This window comes from Artibeus jamaicensis, unplaced genomic scaffold (genome assembly GCF_021234435.1).
Source record: "Artibeus jamaicensis isolate MK-2021 breed Jamaican fruit bat unplaced genomic scaffold, CSHL_Jam_final contig_467, whole genome shotgun sequence".
NCBI lineage: Eukaryota > Metazoa > Chordata > Mammalia > Chiroptera > Phyllostomidae > Artibeus > Artibeus jamaicensis.
The window spans coordinates 10,505,358-10,528,474 of NW_026521845.1; the positions used below are offsets into that span (position 1 = coordinate 10,505,358).

At 46.1% G+C, this 23,117-nt stretch overlaps 1 protein-coding gene across 1 annotated transcript in view; it reads left to right on the forward strand.

Moving 5' to 3' along the window:
• Positions 1-4,373: 4,373 nt before the first annotated feature.
• MARK1 (microtubule affinity regulating kinase 1) overlaps positions 4,374-23,117 on the forward strand; it is a 73,339-nt gene continuing 54,595 nt past the window's right edge. The window contains exon 1 of the mRNA XM_037128348.2: positions 4,374-4,816. Within this exon, the coding sequence (XP_036984243.2) occupies positions 4,766-4,816 (51 nt within the window). The 5' untranslated portion in view covers positions 4,374-4,765. The remainder of the gene's footprint in view (positions 4,817-23,117) is intronic.

The window sequence follows — 23,117 nt, forward strand, 5'->3', positions numbered from 1 at the left end:
GGTCGGGCCGGCACAGTGACTGATTAACTCTTTGGGTGTCGGGAGGAGCAGGGGAGTCGGGGAAACATTCCAGGAGGTTTTAAAAGACCAACGCTGAGGCCATCAGACAGAAGACAGGGGAGGACATTCCAGGAAGAGAGAAGAAGAGATGACTCAAACGCACAGGAGTCAGCAGAATGGTGTGCTTGGGGAATTCCAACAGGGCAACTCTGCAGAGTCTGGGGCACTGGTGGGAGTGGACGGGGAGGGATTCAATATCACTCAGACAGAGAGTGTGTTGTGAGGTGGGCAGTAGCCCAGGCTGGACAACCCCAGTGAGCTGACCTTGGGTGCCACCGGCAGCTATGAAGCAGACACGTGTAGGGCATATAACCACAAGGACCTTCCAGTGCTTCTGTCGCCACCCACGTACACACCGTGAAAGGCAGCAGCCTTACCCAGTTTTTAACACTAAAAAATCTTTCCTCTTGAGGCCCCTTTCTGTTTCAGTGATTCTGCATTTTAAGTGGTGACTGTTGACATGCAAAAAAAAAAAAAATGTACCTTGTTAACGACGGGGAAAGCAATCAGGACCCAATTTATTTTATGAAAAGAACTGATTGTTCTTTTCCTGAAGGACATTAACCACGTTTCTCTTTAGCTGGGACAACCCTTTGTTACCTTACAGAATTGCCCATCTTGTAAGTTTCCTTGTGCGGGTTAAACGGAAGATGGCAGCTGGCCTTGTATCCTTCTGAAACAAAGTATGCCCTCAATAAATAGTTACTGACTGGCCGAGTCTATCAGACATTTGATACATTTAAAGGACGGGGATATAAGAAGCTCAAAGTTTTATGAGTTTATTACGAAGTCCACTGAATCTGACACATTCGAGAGTCTGTAGCTCCGAGCTTACACTCTGTCAACCTTCATTTATAAGAATCCACCATGTTTTTTGTTTTGTGAAAAGAATATTTTAGTGCTAACTGCTGGTAACTATTAGGTGAAGAACATTCTCTTTGAACAGCACAGTGCTTGGCATGCGGTAGAGGGATACTTAATAAATACAGAGTCAAAGAAGGGCTTATTAATAGCTTCTAGTCAAGGCCTTTGCTTCTTCAGCAACTAAACGCCTTTATTCTCGACCATTACCTTATGAGAAGTGCTGCCCAGTAGAGAGATGATTTCTCCCACGTGTAAGTTTATACCTGTCCGTATGCACCTTTGAAACAATAAGAAGAAACTGTTGAAATTAATTTTAATACTCTATTTCATTTAACCCAACATAGCAAAATGTTAGCATTTCAATATGTAACCAATATGATGTTAAAGAGAAATCTTACACGTTCTTCCTCCTAAGTCTTCAAAATTCTGGCGTGCATGTTATACTTCCCATGTGTCTCAATTCAGATGATTCATTTTCATCAGAAGTACTTGATCTGCACTGAGATTTCAGAATATTTATAGTTGAGAAGGTAGAGTTACAGATCCAAGTTTTTTTTTCCAACGTAATTTAAAATTTTTCGAGAACTGAATAAAAAAAACATCAGCTTGTAAATTGTTTAAAATCAAATCAAAGAAAAAATTCAGTTCCCTGGTGGCACTATTGACATTATCAAGAGCTGGACGGCTGCAGGCAGCTCCTGTACAGGCCAGAGCAGTTCTGGAGAACTCTGCGTCACAGGGCTGGGGGCAGGCAAGGCTGTTTGAGTGCATTTCAGTGTGTGTTCCGCTCCCACAGCTCTTATTTTTCTTCTCTTTTCTCAATATTTCATTTTCCCCGAAACCGTTATTACCCCAGCATCTTTGCTTAGAAGTCTCTAAATCAAACATGCCACACTTGGCTAATAGTCATAAAGAAAATTACCCAAAGCCTTAAAGTATCCCTTCTGTCATTTCTTCCTAGTCCCAGGCACAAGGAGCTGTCTGTGGTGACATGAGAAAACGGGGCTTCTCAGTGGTCTCACAGGTGAGCAGGGTTGTGACCACGCTGCTCTGACTCCCTCGCAGCCCTGACCCCTGCTGTTTCCAGGGGAGGACAGCTCACCTGGGGGCACACATGCCTTTTCAGAAACACAGTGACTGGCTTTAACCTAGGCAGAGGGAATTTTCATTGTAGAACAAGCCCCCAGTGGCAGGCATGAATTATTTAAATGCCTTTGGGGGGGATAAATTTGTTTCTAATCTGTTTTGTTACCCACAATCGTGGATTTGAGGTACCCATGCAATAAAGATAGATCCGATGAAGACTCTTTTTGAATGGAGCTCCACGGTCATAGAACCTTTTTAATGGGTTGATTTAAAAAATAAGTCCCCCTTACTGTTGTTAGGTAATTTTCAGTTAAGGTTTGCTGTGTGAACACAGTGTCACACATACAGGTAAGGAATTTGCCCTTGACTTTTACTGTATGCCCTAAAGTCTTGGGAACCACCGTGCCCGGATTCTGGGCTTCCCCTTGAGCCCTGTCTCTGATTAGCCAACAGATCTTACAGGTGCACATCACAGTGACCTTCTGTACACCATTGTCCTGGTGCATCTGTGATCGTGAGTAAGTCAACTGAGTGGACTTTCGTAAAGGTAACTATGCTTGCCTGACTCACACAGACATAGCAGGATATGCCCATGGGCCCTGAAAAGCAAAATCCAAGCTATCAGCTGAAGCAGTGATTTACTTTCCAAAGGGGTGGAACACCCTTGCACTGTCGCCTATTTATTCCCAGGGTAGGACGGGCACTGTTGTCACCCACAGTGCCCTGGGTCAGCTGCAAGCGGGCAACCCTGCTGCCGACTCCGTGAGCAGCCCCTGTGGGCTGGCATGGCTCCAGTTCATCAGAAAAGCACCGGCTCTGCCCTGGCAACCCCTGCGCATGCTGACGATTCGGGGTGCCCGCGGAGCTGCAGGAGCCTGGCATTCCCAGCCGCACACTGCAATTCAGTTTGCGGCCGGGCGGTTCCAAAGCCTGAACTGTGTTTGAGGAGGAGTGCTCAGCACCAAAGGGATCTGCTGATTTCATTTGCTTTGTGAAACTAGGAAATGTTTCAAGATACAACGCTACAGAAATAAATGTATAGATGGTATTCTAGAAGTAAATACATACTAAATGAGAGGGGTTTTTTTTCTTAAAGGATCTCTGTATCTGCTATTTTTGGGTCTTTCAGAACATGATGTAAGGGTCAAGTGTTATTTTCTCAGAAACCACCTTTAATAAGTCAGGATAAAAGCCATCTGATGTAGGGCTTCTTATTCACAAATGGGTGAACTTCAGGGGAGAGGTGGAATTGCCCATCTCGAGAATTGCACTGGAAGCTTATAAACGGAATCTATCCCCTTCTGTCTGTTACCCCTTTTATCTGCCTGCCCATCCACGAAAGGAAGTGAAAAAGAAATATCGGAAAGATGGGGGAAGATGATAGGAAGGCTTTTGTCCTAGAGGCTGAGTGTGCAACACGTAAGCTCTCGAATAAGACAGAGGCAGCAGCACAGCTTTTGAAGGGGCAGCCGGGCCCCTTACACAGGGACGTAGCAGAATGTGGGAGGCGGCAGGTGGGTGGGAGGGTGAGGAAGCCACCAGAAAGGTGGGACGGGGCCCAAATCAGACACTGCTCTCCTCTGTCCCTAAACAAGCTTCGCTAAGTGACACTTCCTTGTGTCCCAGGAAGTGACGATCAGCCGTGTAGACGCTGTGGCTCCCGGCTGTCACCTACTCCGGGGGCGCCGCGGTGGGCACCGGGTGACCTCTTCCACGGCCCCCATTCCCAGGGAGGCCGCGCCGTCCGGGCCACCTGGGCGAGCTGCCTGGCCTGAGCCCCTGCCGGCGTCTCTAGGGTCTTTTGTGCCCTGTGCCCAACTATTAGGGTGGCCCTGACATCACCGGCTCCCTGCAGAAGGGGACCGAGCGAGGACTCGGGGACGGCAGGGGTTCAGAAAGCTGGGCACGGGGTCGGAGGAAGGTTTAAGGATGGGAGTCCCGGGGTAGCAGGTCGGCGGTGCAGGAGCCGGGGTCCGATGCACCCAAATCTTCCCCAGCGACAAAAAAGGGGCCAGCGTCCCGCCTCTTCCCCGCAAAACCCAAACACCAAGAAAAAGGAAAGGCACCCGAGGCACTGAGACGCCCGTACTCGGCGGGTGGGGCGCGCGGGACGAAAATAAACGGGGACCGCGCACTAGCGAGCGCGGGAGGGGAGGAGGAGGCGCCCCGCATCCCTAATGAGGGAATGAATGGAGCGGCCCCGCGGCTGGCGCCCGCCCACCCGCCGGCCGCCGCCAAGTGCCTCTGGGCGCCGCGCGCCGCGCCCGCCGCTCCTCCCGGCTCCGCGGCGGCGGTAAGCGCGGACTGAGCCGGGAAGGGGCCCCGCGCGCGGCTGCGGCACGGCCGGCGGGCGCCGCTCACGCAGGCGGGGCGCGGGGCGCTGTCAGGGCCGCGGCTCCAGGCCCCCAGCCGCGCTCGCCCGGCCGCGATCCGAGGCGCGAGTTCGCCTTCAGCCATGGCCCCGGGAGCTTAGCGGGGCCCGGACGCCGCCCCGGCGCCTCTACCCCGCGGCGCCGCCGCCGCCCGCCCGCGCGGAGCCCTCCCTCGCCGCCACCCGCGTCCCCGGCGCCGCCGCGGGCCGCCGCCCCCTCCCCGCCCTCCGCGGCCTCGTCCGCTCTCCGCGCCGGGGCCGCTGGTGGCACCGCCCGCGGCCTGCGGGAGCGCTGCGCCCGGCCTCGGCCCGCGCCTGCGCCCCCGGAGCCCGCACCCCGGCCCGGCCCGCGAGACCCCGGCCCGACCCCGCCGCCCGCACAAAATGTCGGCCCGGACGCCATTGCCGACGGTGAACGAGCGGGACACGGAGAACGTGAGTATCGGGCCGCCCCCCGCAGCGGCGCGAGCCGACCCTGCTGCGACCCCCGCGACCCCCTGGGCCCGGGCCGCCGCGGTCGCCGACCGCCTCGCGCGCGCCCGCCCGCCCCTCGCCCCCTGCTCAGCCCCCGGGCTGCACCCGAGCCTCCGGCGGGAGGCCGGGGGCTGTGCGCCGAGCGCTCCCCGCGGAGGTGGTCCTGCCGGCGGGGACGGGGCGGCGGAGGGCAGAGGGGCGGGCCAGGCAGAGTGGGCACCCGGCGGTCGGACTGCGCCCTGCGGGTCTGCAGCGCCGGGCTGGCTCCGGGTCACAGAGCAGCCCGCTCGCTCTTTCCTCCCCCCGCGCATTTCGGGCTCTTTGAACCCCTGGCACCCCCACCCCGCGCCTCCCGCGCCCCGCTCTGCCCCATGACGCTGCTTTTTGGAGCATCGTGTCCACGCGGGGGTCAGGGATGGAAGGGGCGAGAATGTAGTAGAGGCGATGTGTGCGTTTGTGCAGAGGAGTTTATTATCGTGCCGCGGTACTCCTCAGTAGTGATGAGTGCAGGAATTTCCCAAACGGCTTCTGTGGCCCCCGGGTCACAGCAAAATGCTGAAAAGCCCCAGGAAACCAAGCGCTTTTTATTCTCTTCCTCCAGTCAGCGGTGATAAATCAGGGCAGGCTTTACTTTAAATATCTCTCCTCCTCCTTCCAGTGTCACAAGGTACATTTCTTTGAAGGTAGGGTTCTCTGTGTCTTTGATCCACTTACCCTCAGGAGTTTTTCCTCCAGATGCAGAGGTCGCTGGCGTTTCCCCTCTGGGAAACCAGAGGGACAAGATCAGGTTGTATTTCCACCTTCTGGAAAGTACAGTTGTGTGTGTGCGTGTGTGTGTGTGTGTGTGTGTGTACGTGTGAGTTCTCTCGTGGGAGAGACGTTTTAAAAACAACTCGCGTGGCCTGTAAACAGAGCCTGGGTTGATTTTCTGACTTGTTTTGAGGAGCTGGAAGGGTAGCAGGTTTTGAGGGGCTGTCAGATCTCCCTGCTGTCCAGTGAACGGGTGGGCTCCCCAGGCCTCAAGGCACCCTCGCCTTCACAGGGTTTTTTTAAAATAAAGCAAATGCTTGGGCAGTAAGTTCTCAGACAAGAGATAGGAGCTAAAGGAGATGCAGACTGACTTCCGAAGCATTCCGGGGAGGTGTGAACAGATTCTTTGACCTTGGAGAGTAGGGGACCACAGAGATTTAACGTGATTGTGTGAAGGCAGAAGACATTCCAGGAACAGGCTATTGTTAGAAGACCCAGGAGGACGTGTCAGAATGTGCTTCTGTCCTCTCTGGATGTGGTGTGTGTAAAACCGTCAAGATAGCGGAAGTCTGCTGCTCTCATGCGTTATCACCGAATTGGCCTCATGACTGTTGATACATGATTTTGATTGAGGGGTTGAAGAAGGTCAGGGGGAAAAGAGGAGAAATTTGAGAGGAGTTGATTTCTAAGTCAAGTTGGTGCAGAATTTCCCTAGCAGGGACTCTGTAAAGATTCCAGTCGTGTGGTGTGTCATTTCGGTGCGTATGAAAAGAAAGACCTTTGTTTTAATTAGCAACACACTGTGTGTGTGTATGTGTGTGTGTGTGTGTGTGTTAATTAACCTCAGAAGGGTGAGAAAACACATTTTTAAGATTTTCTTTGGGATTCTGAGGAGTACATATAGCTCTTTCCATACCTGTATGAATGAGGTACTTTATACATACCTGAGATAGCATTATAGAAATATAATTTCTAATCACACCTACCACCCCCATGAAAGCATCTTTAAGCTAAGCAGTAATCACGTGGAAAATTTTCTTGTACCTCTAAAAAGGATTTTGCTGTATAAACTCCTTTGCTGTTTCTGAACGTGTTAGTTCAAAGTCACTTTCATGGTCTTGTCCCTTGTTGTCCTTGCGATGTGCGTAACCATACCTACAATTATTTGACTCACATCCTGATTGCCTCCTAATTGTCGTGGAAAATAGGTATTATGTCAATGCTGTTAATTTATCAATAAGTATACACTCAACTTTGGTTTTGAGCTGGATGGGCAATAATAGTGGTATTTATGACAAGGCCTCTTCCCCTCAAGAAACCTACAGAAAAGGGAAATATAACCCCCAACAGTGTGCAGTGGAAAACCCAGTGTGAATAGGGTAAGTTGGTGTGTAAGTGCCTTAGGTGTTTAACATAGGGGCCGTAGTGATGGTTATTTAAATCACCAATCAGCGTCTCTCTATTCTCCCATTGGTGGTATACGTCACTATCCTTTCTTACTTTATCCCTCATCAATGTAATAAAGTGACAAACCTGCCTGATAGCTAATCGATTAAGGCCAATGTGGCAATCAAAAGAGTATACACTTGTTTGTGTAGTGTTTCCAGTTCAGGGGACCTATTTTAAAAACTGGTTCTGAAAATTTACATTCATATGATAATGAAAGGCTTCGCACACAGTCTTTTGGAATATTAAGGTCATAGCTGAAAACATTTCATGACCGCTAGAAATGAAAATAAGCAAATATGGTCATTTAAAAAAAAACATCTTGGCATTTCATTGAAATCACTTGCGGTTTACATAAAAATTTGTCTAGTCATACACGAATGTATTTGCATTTTTGTATCCTTGGGTGTATGTAATATATATCCTTTCTCACATCATTGCTATTATCTGAGGCTAAATTTTAAAATTCAGAAAAGGAATGTTAGGCCCCCGAGCTTCTCTCTGCTACTACTGTCTTTAGTAGAGTGATAAAGAAGTGGTTTCTTTGGAAGCATTCTTTGTGTACTTTTTCAGAATTATTTTCTGAAGGATTTGGGTCCGCGTGGTTGTTAGCAGGCCTCAGATGGCTGAATGCACCAGTGCAACCAATGATTCACTTGAATGGAAGAAATACTTTTATAGTGAAATAGAAAAGATTTGTCACAGATAATACAATTAATTTATGCAGAGTCGTCTCAAATTTAGCTTGTAAAGGGTAAGTCTGGATAAAGAATTAGAAATATTTCCTTTTTTTTCTTCTGTTAGATTACTTGGATAATTCCAGCACAGATATAGATAATATATTACCATTCCTCTTGGGCACTTTTAAATGAAACAAGAAGAATTGTTTTGTGTGTGTTGGAAAAATTGTAATGATAGTAATTTTTACGGATACAAAATGTCCACACTAAGCTTTCTATGTACAGTTTTGATCAGTGAGAAGAAAATTTGATTCCTTTCAGGGGTATTTTCAAGTGGACTTTGGTTAAAGCTACTTTGAAACGTTTAACAGCGCCGCTCTGGATGGCGATTCTTTCCGTAGATCTGAAATTCGCTGTGATGGCTGTAACGAAGGTGGCCGTCGTTAGTGTGTCACTGGGAATCACTGCTAATAACCACTTCCCTTGGTTTGCTCAGCACCATGTTGTGGATTCGCTTTGCCTCCTTAATTCTGTGCTTGCCGATGGCCAGGACAGGAAGTAGGAGCAATACATAAGAGGTCAGTGCTTTAATGTTCCCCTGTGAATTTTTTCATTTGTCATTGTTTTTCAAAACATCACAATGGCTGACTTTGGGATCCTGGTTGGATTATGTCAGGCCTTAACTCTCTGTGCGCCTTAACTTGTCATTCACTTTTCCCAGGAGTTCACTGCCTTTCTGTACCACAGTCTGTGTGATTTGTTTAGCTCTAGACTCTGTGGATTTGTCTCTTTCATTAATTTTAGAAATGCAGCCACCATTATCTCTTTGATTATTGCCGTATCCCTCTGTTCTCTCCAGTGTTTCTGGTGGTCTGATTAGAGATGCTAAAAGTTTTTATTCTACCCTACATATGCCTTCAACTCTCATCCATTTCTTCCCCTGTGTTACGATGTCTCAGCTACAATTTATAGAAAAATCTACCATGCAGTTACTGTATGTAATATGTCTCAGTAAGCTGAGTCTCCTTGGCAGTATTTAAGTCACTGTTAGCCCCTTTGTTGAACTTGCTTCTTAGTGTAGCTAAAAACAGATGGCGGGAGGGCTACCTTTGTAACCCATTTCTGGGTGCACGGTACAGAATCGTCAACTATAGGCATACATTGTACGGCAGCTGTCTGGTCCCTTTTCATCTCACGTGACTGCAGCTTTATACCCACTGAACAAGCCCCATTTTCCTCTCTCCCCAGCCCGTGGTAACCACGGTTCTACTTTCTGCTTCTGCTGGATTGGTGGCTTTCGATACCTCATTTAAGAGGAATCGTGCAGTATGAATCATTCTATGACTGGCTAATTTTACTTAGCATAATGTCCTCGATATATAGCCATGTGTATAATGGAACTTCCTTCCTTTTTATGGTGGAGAAATAGTCTATTGAATGTATAGGACACATTTTTTTCACCCACTAATGTGCTGATGGACATTTGGGCTGTTTCCATATCTTGACTATTATGAATGATGCTGCAGTATCATTATGAACTGGATATCTATTATGAACATGGAGTGCAGATGTCTCTTCTGGATCCTGCTTTCTATTTTTTTTTCAATAAATACCTAGCAGCGGGGATTGCTAGATCTATTTTTAATTTTTTGAGGAACTCCATAGTGGCTGCAGCATTGGTTCCAATTTCTCCACATCCTCACCAACATCTTTTACCATCTGTGTTGTTTCATTCTGGTTTTTGATGATGGCCATCCTGGCAGGTGTGAGGTGATGTCTCCCTGTGATTCTCATTTGCATTTGTCTCATAGTGGTGTCCAGCATCTTTTCATGTATCTGTAGGCCATTGTTATGTTTTCTTTGGAGAAACATCTATTCAAGTCCATCGTCCACTTTTTTTTAATCGTTTTTTTTAATTGAATGGTAGGAGTTCCTTATATATTTTTTTAGATTAACCCCCTTTCAGAAAAATGCTTTGCAAATATTTCTTCCACTGTACAGATTGCCTTTTCACTCTATTGATTATTCACCTCGCTGTGCAGAAGCTTTTCATTTAAGGTAGGGCCACCTGTCTGTTTTTGCCTTGGCTGCCTATGCCTTGGTATCATATCCATGAGATCATTTCTAAGAACAACGAACAGAAGCTTTTCCGCTATGTTTTCTTCTAGGAGCTTTATAGTTTTAGGTGTTATATTTAAGTCATTAATCATTCTGAATCGATTTTGGTGTAGACATGAAAGGTCCATTTCTGGATGCCCAGTTTTCCCAGTACCATTTGTTGAAAAGACTGTCCTTCCCCCCTTGTGTATACCTGGCACTTCTGTTGATGGTCATTTGACTCTACGTACGTAGGTTAATTTCTGGGCTCTTGGTTCTGTTTCACTGGTCTGTATGTGTGTCTTTATATCAGTACCATACTGTTTTGATTACTTTGCAGTATGTTTTGAAGCTGTAAATTGTGAGGCCCACAGCTTTTTGGATCTTTCTCAAGATTGTTTTAACTATTGAGGGTCCTTGTGGTCCCAGGTGAATTTTTTTTCTGTTTCTGTAAAAAAACGCTGTTGGGGTTTTGACAAGGTTTATATAGAATCTGTCGATCTCTTTGGGTAGTATAGACATTTTACCTTAACTATGAAAACTTCCAAACTATGAACACAGGGTGTCTTCCCATTTACTTGTGCCCTCTTTAATTTCTTCAAGCGAGAGTTTGTCATTTTCAGTGTACAAGTCTTTCTCCCCCCCCTTGGTTAAAGTTTATTCCTAAGTATTTTATTGTTTTTGATGCTATTGTAAATGGTATTATTTTTGAAATTTCCTTTTTGTATCATTGTTTCTTATGGTATGGAAATACACATTATTTTTGTTTGTTGATTTTGTATCCTGCAACGTAACTGAATTTGTCTGTAGTTTTAATGTGTGTATATGTGAAATCTGTATGATTTTCTACATATAAGATCATGGTCATTTGTGAACAGGGTTCCTTTTATTTTTCCCTTTTCAGTTTGGGTGTCTCTTGTTTCTTTTTCTTGCCAAACTGCTCAAACTAGGACTTTGAAAAGGCACTATGTTGAATGTAAGTAGTGTCTTGACTGGAAAGTTGTGTTTTCTTTCAGCAGCATTCTTCAGCAGAATGCAAAAAATATATTTTTGCATTCTTTCCTGGTCTCCAAGTTGTCTGCTGAGAAATCCACTGATGGGCTTATGGGTTTACTTTGTGTGTGATGAGTTGCTTCTTTCTTGTTGCCTTCAGAATGTTACCTTCGACTTTTGACAAGTGGACATCTTTGAGGTCCTTCTCTTTAAGTTCTTTTGGATTTCTTGAATATGGTTGTCCATTTCCTTCCCCATATTTAAGAACTTTCAGACACTTCATTTTTTAAATAAATTTTTTTGCCCTTTTTCTGTTCTCCTTTTGGGACTCCCATAATGGGTATATTGTTCCATTTATTGATATCCCTTAGGCTTTCTTCACTCTTTTTTATTATTTTTTCTTTTTCCTTCTCTGACTATAGATAATTTCAAAACAATCTGTGTTCGAGTTGGCTGCCTTTTTTTCCTGCTTGGTGTCAGGTCTGTAGTCAAACCCCTCTAATGAAGTTTTCAGTTTAGTTGTATTCTTCAGCTCCCAAATTTCTGTTTGATTCTCTTTCAGATCTTCTCTCTCTTTGATGAAATTCTCGTCTCATTCATGCATTATTTTCATGAGCTTATCGAGTATCTTTAAGCCAGTTATTTTGAAATTCTTTGTTTAGGATTGGTTTATGGAGATTTAATTTCTTCCCTTGATTTCACCATTTTGCCTTATAACTTTGTGTTTGTATCCACACCTTTTAAAAATTGACTACCTCTGCAACACTTTCTAGATTGGCTTGATGCGTGGAAAGATCTTCTCCATTCATTGTAGCTGGAGATGCTCAGGGCTCCCAAGACTTTTCTGTTAGACATGTCTTCTCAACTCATGTGGGTAGTAGATTCTTGGTTAGTGGGACTTGAGGCCTCATTTTCTTAGCTCCCCACATTCTGTTGCTCCCTCTGGTGTCTATCTGCTGGACCTTGGCTCCTCTGAAGCATCAGTGCAGTGAGCAGCTGTTTTTGTTTTCAGTAGGCATCTGGCGTTTGCCGATTCCTACCAGCACCATGAGCACAGCTGGGCAGACGGCAGTCCCTGGGCAGGTACCTCCCTGCAAAGCCAGCGTGTTGGGCGCAGATGCTACTCTTCTCTTCACCCATCTGTTGAATTTTTTAATTTTATTAGTTCTGTCTTTTTAAAAGTTCTAAGGTTTTTCTTCCCAAAGCAGTCTGGCCTTTTAAATAGTCTTTTGTTTTTCACTTATTTTTGCAATTCATCTCAAGGAGAGAAAGAGAAGAAATATCAATGTTGCCTTCGCTCTAGGGCAATCCACTAGCTAACAGCCAGTCATCTTCATTTTCTTAAACATTTAATGTATAGTTATGTACAGGCTGTGTTTGGAAATGTTATATAAAATTCCTGGAGATTGAGCTATTGGTTGTGTCCATGGATTCTCATTTACTGTGGCTTGTTTCTTTTTGAATTTGCTGGGTTTTGCTGATGAACTCCTATTTGCCCGATTTCTCTCTGTGTGAAATTTGGGAGTCTAAATCAAAGATGAGTTCTTCCAGAGAAGGGTTGTGTTTGCCCCCCCCCCGGCGCCCCCTGCTGACCTGGTACACTCCGTCTTCTCTAGGGATCCTGGCCCAGTGAGAGTTTCAGGTTCAGCTCTCCCACTTTGTAGCGTGACCAGGGCTTAGTATATAAGCCCAGGGCAATACATCTGCCCTTGTTACCCGAGGGCAGCCCTCTGCCACTGTTTGTGGCCACTTCCAGTGGGAGTTTGCTTTGTGTGTGTGTGTTTGTGTGTTTATTCATTTGTTTTGTTTTTTTTCCCCCCGGGATTTTGTTTTTTTTTCAAGCTCAGCAGTGCATTTTTTAAAAGCATGTTTTATCTGAGAGTACACCTCACAGTATTTTGCCTGCTACAGAAAGGCTGGAATATGCTTTTTGAAAACGGTGTCCAGGAATTTCCATACTTACGTTACTTCTGAAATTGTCATATCTGTGCACTTACGCATGTGGGTGATTTCCTAACCAATGTATAAATCTTCCAGATCAAAAAATCTTAGTGCATTTTGGAAGCCATTTGTTATCACTGTTAAAATGATTCATTTTCAAGAACACTTCATTGTCATCAGGGAAAGTGTGTACTCACATTTTTATTAAAAGTGTCCACATAATTGGCAGACAGATTAAAATATGGGTGTTGTATTTAAATACATGTGCCCAGCTATGCGAATGTGCATTTGTGCCCGGCGCCCTCTTTAGCCACGACGATCATTGAAGTCAGGTGCCCGTGTAAACTGAACTTACCATCAGCCCTGCAGACACCTCTGTACCACGGATTGTAAAACTGTGACTGAAAACATCAAGAAAAACACTTACATTGCATCATCAGTAATGTCCTCCTAATTACCAAAACTTGGTATCGTGAAAATTTAATGTTTGCACAAACTTTCATCTTTTTTGTACTGTTTTTAAACGTCCATATACAGTCAGCATTTCTAAAGTTGTCCATACTTAAAAAATTTAAAGGTAGGTGGGGTACTTGATCTAAATTTTGAAGACCGTTCTACACCACAGAGTTTAGCGTTGGTCTACAGTTCCAGTGCGTACAAACTTTATCTTCCTAACTCTGTTGAAAGTACTTGAGATCAGGCATCACCTGCAATGTTACCTCTGTACAGCCTCTGTATTTGGGGGCACTCAACAATGTAATACTAAGTCAAGGTCGTTTATTCTCAAATACAGTGCACTTATGAAGCAACTGAGGAATTGCTTCAAATTCACATTCCCTAACTCTGCTCGCCCCCACTCTGTGTTCTCACCCTGTGAGGCTGGAATCTCTGTTCTCAAAAACCCCTGGGCAATTCTGATGTAGGTACCCACTGGCTAGCTTCTGAAAAGCACTGAGTTATGTGATGATGATTACATTGTACTGAATCTTATCTTTTGATGAAAATGAATGGCAGTCGATGTTTATCGTAGAAGGGGGGGTGGGAAAATGATGAATCAATCCTGATAGGTGAAAAGCACAGTAGAAAATAGCAGGGAGTTAGTTGTCTGGCCTGGCTCAGTCGTCTGGCCTGAACACGCGTGTGGTGTGTGCGTGGGGATGGGTAAGGAGTCTCGTGTTCTTCCCTTCCTTCTCCCAGCTTTATGGGCTCAACCGTATTGGGAGTCGTAGGTGACGACAGACTACAGGCATTCACCGTCAGTGCTTCTAGTTATAGGCCAAGTGTTTTTTTTTTTTTCCTGCGGAAATATTATCTAATATTGTTTAGATCGCTGGATCCATGTCGTTCCAGCCATAAGCAAATCGGAAGCTCCGAAACGGTCCCGAGTTTTCACGGAACTCCCTGCAAAGAGTATAGTGACAGGTGGATCTTAAACCTCTGATGGGAGCACCTTTCTCTGGGATCAACAGTGCTGCTTTCAGCCTTTCAAAAGAGGGTTCGCTTTTGTTTCCTTTTCCCTTTGTTTCATCTCAGTTGGAGACGATAGAGATACCAGGGCAAACGAAACCGTCCCCTGCTCGGGAGCGACTCAAAGCCGCGGAGGAGGGAGGCCGACGCGGAGACAAACAAGTGCAGTACAAAGTTCCAGTCCCTTGTCATCTGAGAGATCGGAACACAGAATGGGGGGCGGGTGCTCAAGAAAGGTTCACCGCCTTTGAACTAGGTAGGCCTCAGAGATCAGCCCTCCGCCACCGCCGAGTGGCTCAGGAAAACTGAGTTGTAGGGAAGAAGAAAAGGACTATTGGGCTGAAGGAGCAAGAGGAACAGAGGTCCTGTGCATGCAGTTGGGAGGAGGAGGGTAATAGCCTCTTGAGGGTGGGGACAGTTAATTAGCTCGAGGGCCAGGCAGGAGAATCCGCAGAGTCCTGTGTGCCTGAGCAAGCGCTGGTCCTGCAGACCCCGGTCACCATTGGACGTGGTATACATAGAGGGGTCAGCATGATTAGATTTGTATTCTGGGTATGCCCACGTTTTTAGAGGCACTCCTGTTTTTGAAATGAGTGGCTGCTTTCTCATGACCCGTGAAAAAGCTTTTAAGATAGTATTTATAAGAACCGTACTTCGCACATTGGGGGAAGGGGGAGGTAAAAGGGAGATTTCAGTGCCAGTGATGAAGACTGTCCTTGACCAAACCTCAGGTTGGCTCCTCTGAGTCTTCTTAAGTAGGCTTTGACCTTGGGCTTCACGTCTGTCTTTCCTGTCTCTGCAGGGCCTGCACACCAATCTAAGCAAGGGCTTCCGTGAAGTCGGTGTAGTGAGAATTACCCACCCTTGGTATCTGACCACCCTGGGTAGCTAATCAAGTTCCTCATCCCCTCCCTACCTTTGATGTCTAAGTTCTTGACCTGCCTTCAGCAAGAATCCTGTTAGGCTGGTTTAGCAAGAATCCCCTCTACCCTGGCTGTCTCCTCTTAGTAGTTTTCCAGCCCCTGACCCCCTCACTCTGCACCTTGGCTATAAATCCCCAGCTGTCATTGCCGAGTTCAGGATTGATCTCTCTTCCCATCATAACACGCTTATTGCAATGATCTTGGCTACGGTCTTCCCATTTTAACAAGTGTCAGAGAATAACTGTTTCTTGAGCACCAGTTAAGACTCGCATCTCATAATGAAATTCCCTACATAGTTCCCGGGGGGCGGGGGGTCCGTATTGGGAGAGAATTTAGAGAAGCCTATAGTAACCAAACAATTATTAGTAGACCAGAAAGGAGAGCCTCTCCGGACTCAGGGCAGGAGAACAGGGTGGCCCGAAGGGCTTGGTACAAGGAATTAGCAAATGCTAGGACTGGTAATTCATTACCTTTTTATGGCATCCTGCCTTTGTGATTTTAATCAGTGGTCAACACAGTTGACCCAAGGGGGGAATTGTTTAGCTGTTGAGTCACTAGCTAGTTTATCTTGGGTAAGTCATTTGACCCTTCTTGCTTTCGGCACTCACAGTGCTTCTCATTTTGGTACCCTCCTACAAACTGTCTGGCGGACTTGTCTCCATAGAAATTACTTATTGACCGAATAGCATTGCTAATTCATGCCATTGATCCTTCTGGCCACTCTAGGTTCTTTCGGTTTGATGTTGAAATGCCAAAAACCAGAGAGAAATGAATTATATACCAGTGGCCGCTTGTTTGAACCTGGGGCATTGACTCACTAGTAAATTCTTAACTACGTGTGTCCAAAGAACATGCTAAGGAGGAAAAAGCCTGGAATACAGAAGGCTGGCAGGAGCTTGGTGGATTTCTTCTGCTTTTCTCTTTTACCTTCCCCTCCAGGAGAGGGCAAAACCAACCAGAATTGAGTAGTTATTATGCTGCTGATTCTACCTTGTGTGCATTTTGTAGTCGTGTTTTCAGACTGGACTGTATGTATTTTTCTTAAACCGGCCATGTCTAATGCTGCCCCTCCTTGAGACCAGGTGCCGGTTACTGTTTATCAGGCAAAGGCACCTGGCAGGCCTGGCTTCTGGATGTTTTCGGAATTGCCTGCTGCGTTGTGTTAAAAACAGCAAGAATAAGTCAGTGAAATGCGCCCACCCTCTGAAGTACTTCAGCACAGTGCTGTGCACACGGCAGCTACCAGAGGGATGTTTGGTAACCGTAGGCAATAAAGATTCCCTCGTTCGCTGGAAAAGCTTGAAGTACTTTAAGAATCCGAGGTGGTGTTCTGTAGATGCAGTATTTGCTTTTTTAAGTTCTGGTCATGTTTTAAACAAATGAACTTCTGAGGTGTTTTGGGGGACGGATGACCCCCCAAACCCCTGTATTTCATGTTCACGAGTCAAAGCCATCAGTGAAAATTTCCCCGCACTTACGTAAGTTTACTCAGAAGGTGTATGGACCTTTAAAGTTGACATGGTTATTAGCTGATATTAGGGAATAATTACTGGATTTCGTTAGATTTACTCACTGTATCTGAACTGAAGGTCTTAGAAAAGAGCCTTGCCTACAGGAGTGTTAAATGAAATCACATCTAACAATTCAAGAACAAACATGCGTTGTCATTTTTGGCCCGAGTTGGCTGTAGGGTTTTTGTACTTGTGGGAGTGAAAGAACTGGGACGTTTCTCAAAGAATTTAATACCATCATTATTTTTAGATATAGTTTAAGCAAATATTTTCTCTTATCCCCTGGGGACTCAGTGGCTGGCTTCTGGTGAGCAGGAGTGAATGACCTCCCCGAGGATTTTGGGGTGCAGAGCAGAATATCTTAGGGAGGAGTGCTTCTGACAATAAAACCCAGGCTCAGCATAACTTCTGGGTGAAGCCCCAGGCTTGGAAGTGAGCTGTGGGTTCAGATCCCAGCTCTGCTGTGTATTATTAGTTCTGTGGCGTTGGAAAGCCAAGGGATTTTTTTGTGTGTGCCTCACGCACTTTATCTGGAAAAAGGAGTAACAGTTGTGCTCACCTTCTGGGGTTGCCGTGAGGTTTACATGACTGAACACATGGGAGGATGCCCTTGGAACAGTGCCCAGCACCTAGTAGGTGCTCTGGCGGTATTAGCTACTGCCGATATTATCATCACTACCACTACTACTACTATTATTACTACATTGAGCTTAAGGAAATACATAGGCCCCGGTTTTAAGTGCTTACCCCAGGGTCACTAGATTATAACACAACTTTCACTTTGAAAAACTTCTGTGCTTTAAGTCGTAGGTTTGTATTCCTTTTTATACCAAAGCCAATTGGAAAATTGTCTTACATTTTCACACAAAAGCCGTACTGAACTTACCATGCGAAGTGTACTCTCTGGTTTGCTACACACAGTGTAAGAAAGCCCCGTGGGAAGCCGAGTCCCGTGCAGGTGACTTGGTGAATGAGGAGCAAGAGCCATGTGCCAAGGACCGTGGTTGTTCTGTGACATGGGTGTCGTCAGTGGGAATGGACCTACCTGTCTGTAGACCTGTGTGGTGTTTATGGGCACGGACTTTGTAGACAAGACATCCCTGGGGTTAGTGTTTTACCAGCTTTCGTCATTTATAAAGTGTGTAACTTCGGTGTCTTTTGTTCCCTACAAATGAGCATAACACACAGCTGGTGGGTGGGGTTGTCAGCTGTAAGTTATTAGGTGTCATAGCAGCCGGGTTCCCCTTGGTGATCGGGATCAGCCCCCTGGCCTGCGTGGTGACCCTCTTCTTTGCCTAGTGACTCACTGCCATGGAGCGGTAGCACTGTGCCATTTCATGGGGCACTGCTGTGGTCCCCTGGTGGGAGCGTAGCTCCCTCCGGTACTGAGACTTCTGTGCTAGCGGAACCTGAAGTTGCAGAGACCAGAAGGAACACAGTCACGGTGGGTCACCAGGGTACAAGGGTGACAGGAGCCACTGCCATTTCTCTCTCTTGATTCCTGGACCTGTGCATCCGGGTTGAGGGGAAATAGCACAATAGTCCCCGATGCAGAGGGCGTATCACTTCCCGGAGGGTGAGACCCCATCTCTGCAAGGTGCTGTCGCACAGAATCTTTAAAAGGCCATTCCAGCAGCTTCTGGGGGTTGGGGAATGTGAAAGAAGACCGATGAATTCTTCAAGCACTAGCCCATCACCAGGCTTCGTTTGCCATAGAATCAAATCCTTTCTTAGAAGCAGGGCTACGCAGAATACATGAGGGTGAAAAGTATATTCTGTAAATCTACCCGGGGGTTGGCATAAGCATTGTGGACAGGGAGGGCAAAGCCATATTAGCAGCCAGTGTTCATTTCAGACATCGGACCCCTGCCCCTCCCGTGATGAAAGCAGTCCAATAGGATCAGCCTGCCACCAGGGAACTGGCGAACCTCACCCCCGCCTCCTGGAACCCTGGTGTCATTTGGGGAGCTCAGTAGTGTTCCCTGCATTTGGCCGCTGAGCCTCGGTCTGTGTGGCTGGGAAGACGGGGGGTGGAGGAGGCTGACCGCACCTGCAGCGCCAGCCCTCTGTGGCGGGCGTCCGCACGGGGCACGCCTGTCCCCGAGAGCCGTGCTCCCGCAGGGAGAGCCCGTCACCGCTTTCCTCCTGGGCGTGGATTTTCAGAGCGCGTTCCTTCTGAGTCCTTGATCACGCAGCCAGGCCCTGAGCACCAGCCTGCAAATGTCTACAGAATCCCTACTTCACCCTCTTTCTCTTTCTAGACAAAATAAACAACCAGGTGCCCTGCTTGAAGTTCCACCCACTGAGGAATTTTCTCTTTGTCACCCTCTCTCCAGGGCCACCCCAGAGTGGGCCCATGGTGCCACAGCCGTCCTCTCTGGGGCGGGATGGGCATGTCGTGCAGAGCCAACTGTGTGCTGGACTTGAAGTTTCCTACCCCTGTATCAGCAGGTTGCAGGGACCCCTCTGGGGCAGCAGTGCTGCGGACTGAGACAGACCAAGCCATGGGGTGGGAATGTGGTCAGGGGCGTCTCAGGCACGACGGGCAACTTGTCCCTCTGGGACTTGCCACCTCTCATATGTCCTGCTGCCGTCTGACGGTGGAGTGTTGCTGTGTGTGCCCGACTTTCTGGCCAGGAGAGTCAGAGGACACCTAGCCACCATGGGAAACTCTTGTGGAATGGTGACCGGGTGGCCTGTGGTCCACTCCTCAGTCTCTCCTGGGGCCCCATAGCCAGCCAGGTGCTGTTTTCCCCAAAGAGAATAGTTATCTACAGAGAAGGCACAGCCTCACTGCCAAATCCTGAAAATCTGCCCCGTGGTTCACTCATAGGGACCTGCCGAGGGCCCAGTACTTGGTTTCTGTCGCCACTGATGCTCTCAGCTCCAGTGAGGGGGTGTCCTGGTTCCGGTGACAGAACCGTGTGATGACAGCACAGTGTGACAACAGCCTCACACCTGTTACTGACTAAGGACGATGTGCACTTTCTAGTGTGCTTATTGGCCATGGGTCTATTTTCTATCGTGATGTCTATGTACAAGTCTTCTACCCCTTTTAAAATTGGGTTGGCTGTTTTTGGTTCTTGATTTCTAAGAGTTTTCTTAAAAATAGGCTTTGTATGCAAGTTCTTTATCAGAAACTGTGCCTAAAATTCAAGGAAGGGTCACAGTTGGAGGTAACAGGGAGTCACATGAGTGAAGAAATGCACCTAGGGAAATGTATTGCTAGGAAAAAGAGGGGAGTACCAATACTATAGCGCACTGAGTGGGTACGGCTCCTCCCTTCTTGCTGCAGACACACGGACAGGCTTAAATATAATTTCAAAACGTTCATTAATGGCATGAGTGAGATATAAAGGAGGCAAAAACGAAGAGAAAGCTCGGCCAGAGTGGTGAGTGCAAGGCAGCAGCGGGATTGTCCTCAGGGCTAGGGGGCCCATGTGAGCAGGTAGCTTCGACTCCGTGCCCTCCTGGGACAGGAGGTGTGGCGTCAGCGCCACCTGTGCTGCGGGGACTGGAAACGAGCCTCCTGTACGAAGCTCAGAGCCTCCAGAGGTGCATCGCCCTGCAAAGAAAACTAAGCAACACTCTGCTCCTTAGCTGGGGGAGTTGACAAGGAGCACGCCGTCTCCTCCATGCCTTAAGTCTGAGGGGCAGAGCTTCCTCGAAAGAAGCAGGACTCCAACTCTGCTGCTAGGTGTGGGGCGGAAACCCCAAACCGAGCGATTAACATGAATGTAAGAAACTAACATAAGTGTGGTTTCACGACTGTGTCAGATTCTGGTAACAGATGACAAAGCGCTTAGGAGAATGACTGTCAACTCTGGAGCTCATTAGACTATCATCAAAAAAATTATTTTTGACAGATTACATGAGGGCACCAACCATCTTTGAGGTGTGTTAATAAGGGCAAAGCAAACAACAATGACAAATAACCCAGAGAAATGAGCTCCAAGAAATAATGGAACAATCCGAAATGGATGAGAATGTATACAATTTTTAAAAATAACTTTTCGAAGGCAGGCATAAAAGCCATAATGAATGAGTGAAAGGAATAAGCTAACTAGAAAGAGAGCTAAATGGAAATTCTAGAAACCCATAGTCCTTGAAGTTGAAAACTCAGTAGAATGGTCAGCAGATTCTTCCGAGCCAAAGACAGGCTTGCTGGACCGGGACGCTCATCTGAGGAAATGACTTAGAATGAATCACAGAGAAATAGACACTGAGAACATTAACGGGCAGTTAGGAAATTTGGAGCATAATGAAAAAGCATAACATACATTAAACAGACATTTGCAGAAAAAGACAACAAAAGAAATCTTTGCGAGGCAATACTTGCAAATATGATGACTGAGAATTACCTAGAATTGAAGAGATATACGCCTTCAGATTGATGCATGCCAGATACCTAGGAGAATAAATTAAAAACAAAACCCATGCCTGGTAGAATTGCAAACTCAAATAGAAACAAAATCTGCATAGCAGTCAAAGAGAAACACGATTTCCAAAGTAACAACAGTTCGATGAACCGTAGAGTTCTCATTAAGCAGTAATAAATGCATGAAACAATGGGTAGTATCTTTCCACAATGCAAGAGAATATAACCATCAACCTCAAATTCTCTTCTTAATTAAACAATCCTTTAAGAGTAAACGACAAAAAGTAAAGGTATTTCCAGAGCAAGAAAGATTGAGCTTTTCCTGCCTACATTTCTTACATCTGGAACTACCAAATAATGTAGTTTACGAAGAAAGAAATAGAATCTAGAAGAAAGTGTTTGGGTGCAAGAAATTGTAGTGAAGATATTTCAGGTTGATAAAATAAACACTGACTCTTTTTAAAAAATTTTTATTTACTTATTTTTCAAGTACAGTTTTCTGTCTGTTTCTCCCTTCCCAGCCCCGCCCCGCCCCATGCTCCCCACCTCCCTCCCATTTCCACCCCCCTTAGTTCTTGTCCTTGCGTCCTTCATACTTGTTCCTCCAAATCCCTCCCCCCTTTTCCCCTTAATTTCCATTCCCTCTCCCCTCTGGTCACTGTCCCCTTGTTCTCTATTTCAGTGTCTTTGTTTTTATTCTGCTTACTTGTTTGTTTTGTTGTTTAGCTTCCTGTTAAAGGTGAGATCATATGGTATTTGTCTTTCAACCCCTGGCCTATTTCACTCAGCATAATGCTTTCCAGTTCCATCCATGTCATTGCAAAGGGTAGGAGCTCCTTCTTTCTCTCTGCTGCATAGAATTCCATTGTGTATATGTACCACAATTTTTTGATCCATTCATTTACCAAGGGGCACCTAGGTTGCTTCCAACTCTTGGATATTGTAAATTGTGCTGCTATGAACATTGTGGTGCATAGGTTCTTTGAAATTGATGTTTTAGGATTCTTAGGATATAATCCCAGCAGTGGAATTGCTGGGTCAAAAGGCAGGTCGATTTTTATTTTTCTGAGAAAATTCCATACTGTTTTCCATAGTGGTTGCACCAGCCTGCAATCCCACCAACAGTGAAGTAGGGACCCCTTTTCCCCACAACCTCTCCAACATTTGTTGTTTGTTGCTTTGTTTATGATGGCCATTCTGACCGGTGTAAAGTGATATCTCATTGTGGTTTTAATTTGCATCTCTCTGATGGCTAGCGATATTGAGCATCTCTTCATGTGTCTCTGGATCCTCTGTATGTCCTCCTTGGAGAAGTGTCTGTTCAAGTCCCTTTCCCATTTTTTAATTGGGTTGGTTGTCTTCTTAGAGAGGAGTCGTGTAAGTTCTTTGTATATTTTGGAGATTAAACCTTTGTCTGTGGTATCCTTGGCAAATATGTTTTCCCATACAGTTGGTTATCTTGCTAATTTAATACTGTTTTCTTTTAGCCATGCAGAAGCTTTTTATTTTGATGAGATCCCATTTGTTTATTCTTTCCTTTATATTCCTTGCTCTAGGGGACATATCCGTAAATACGCTGCTACGTAAAATATCTGAGATTTTCCTGCCAATGTTCTCCTCTAGGACTTTAATGGTTTCACGGCTTATATTTAAGTCTTTTATCCACCTTGAATTTATTTTGGTGTATGGTATAAGTTTGTGCTCGTTTCATTTTTTTGCACGTAGCTGTCCAGTTCTCCCAACACCATTTGTCAAAGAGGCTATCTTTACTCCATTTTATGTTACTGCCCCCTTTGTCGAATATTAATTGACTGTAGAGGGTTGGGTTGATTTCTGGGCTCTCTGTTCTGTTCCATTGGTCTATGTGCCTGTTTTTATGCCAGTACCAGGCTGTTTTGATTACAGTGGCTTTGTAATACAGTTTGATATCAGGTATTGTGATCCCTCCTACTTTGTTCTTCTTCCTCAAAATAGCAGCTGCTATTCGGGCTCGTTTATGGTTCCATATAAATTTTTGAAGTGTTTGTTCTATGGTATTTTAATCGGTATTGCATTGAATCTGTAAATTGCTTTGGG